Genomic DNA, 1,224 nt, shown 5'->3' with positions numbered 1-1,224 from the left:
CGATATTCCATCTGCATATTAAGTCCGAGGAACCTGTGGGGCCAGAAGTCCTGGGCTTCTCATCACGTGATCGATGTTAGATGTTTACTACCACCTTTATTTACTCATAAATACAATCTTTCAAGCGAATATGAATATCGAATGAATGGGGTATAAAATAATAAGGTATATTCTTACAAATATATAACATAACAAAACAATTACCTGGTTTCCAAAAACCCCGATAGCAGTGGCAGTGGATAGTTCATTTGGTCCAAACCATACAGCAGATAAAAATGGTGGAAAACTGACAACGAAAGCATCACAAATAGCACAGAACCATTGTCCAATCATAACAAGATAAAATCTGTCGGGAGCCAGTCCAATACATTTAATCCAGGCTCCAAGAGCATTAATAACAGCTCCGAGTAATATATTCACTTTTAAACCATATTTATTTAATAACCATATTCCAGGTATTATCAAAGGAACATAAATAGCTAGATAAGATGTAGCTAACCAGTCAATTGTAGTCTGACGATGGAATTCATCAGACGGTAAACTTTCATTATAATACCTCTCTATTATATTTCCTATGATGCTTAAATGTATCCATTGATATCCGTTGATAAACGAATAGACACTAAATAATCCTAACATTAGCCAGCGTCTTTTATAAACTTTGACGCCATCTTGGACACCGTTCTCGTCTGCTTCTGAGCTATTTTTAGACTCCATATCAATGGAAACGTACAGCGATTATATTCCAACAAATTCCACCAAATTCACTATGCAATTAAATTTGTTATCAACTGGTAAAGTAAAATCATAATATCAAGTGCTTAGATGCTTTGTTAATAAACGAGTCATGGATGTGACGCCATGGTTGAATAAATCTCATAACGCACTCTAAATAAACACTGTTCAGCAGCTAACCTATATCTTAAAATTTTTTAAGAAAAATGGTATACTTAAACATACATTTTATGATTCAAGATAACGTAATCTCATGAAACCAAGATTATAGTATACTCACTCGTCTTAAAACACGTGGTTCGCCATTTTCGGAGGTCAATCTTAACTTGGTCTTTGGAAAGGGAATTGTTCAGCTAAGCTAGTTTGTCGTATAGTACCACGCATGTGATCACGCAAGTTCAATTTTTTGCGAACGCCTGTGACCAATTTAAACGAAACAGGAACGCTACGCACGCAACAATTAATGCAACTTAACGTTAGTTCTTAACA

The 1,224-nt window shown here is 35.2% G+C and overlaps 1 protein-coding gene across 1 annotated transcript; it reads right to left on the bottom strand.

Moving 5' to 3' along the window:
* Positions 1–204: 204 nt before the first annotated feature.
* Positions 205–663, bottom strand: LOTGIDRAFT_68534 (hypothetical protein; the record flags this gene model as incomplete). Its single annotated transcript, XM_009051471.1, has 1 exon — positions 205–663. A coding segment is annotated over one exon (459 nt), but the record flags the coding sequence as incomplete, so codon positions are not given.
* Positions 664–1,224: the final 561 nt, after the last annotated feature.

The sequence above is a fragment of the Lottia gigantea genome (assembly GCF_000327385.1).
Source record: "Lottia gigantea unplaced genomic scaffold LOTGIsca_1686, whole genome shotgun sequence".
Taxonomy (NCBI): Eukaryota; Metazoa; Mollusca; class Gastropoda; family Lottiidae; genus Lottia; species Lottia gigantea.
Note: the sequence above shows the minus strand (reverse complement) of the source record. Positions and strands in the feature narration are given on the sequence as shown.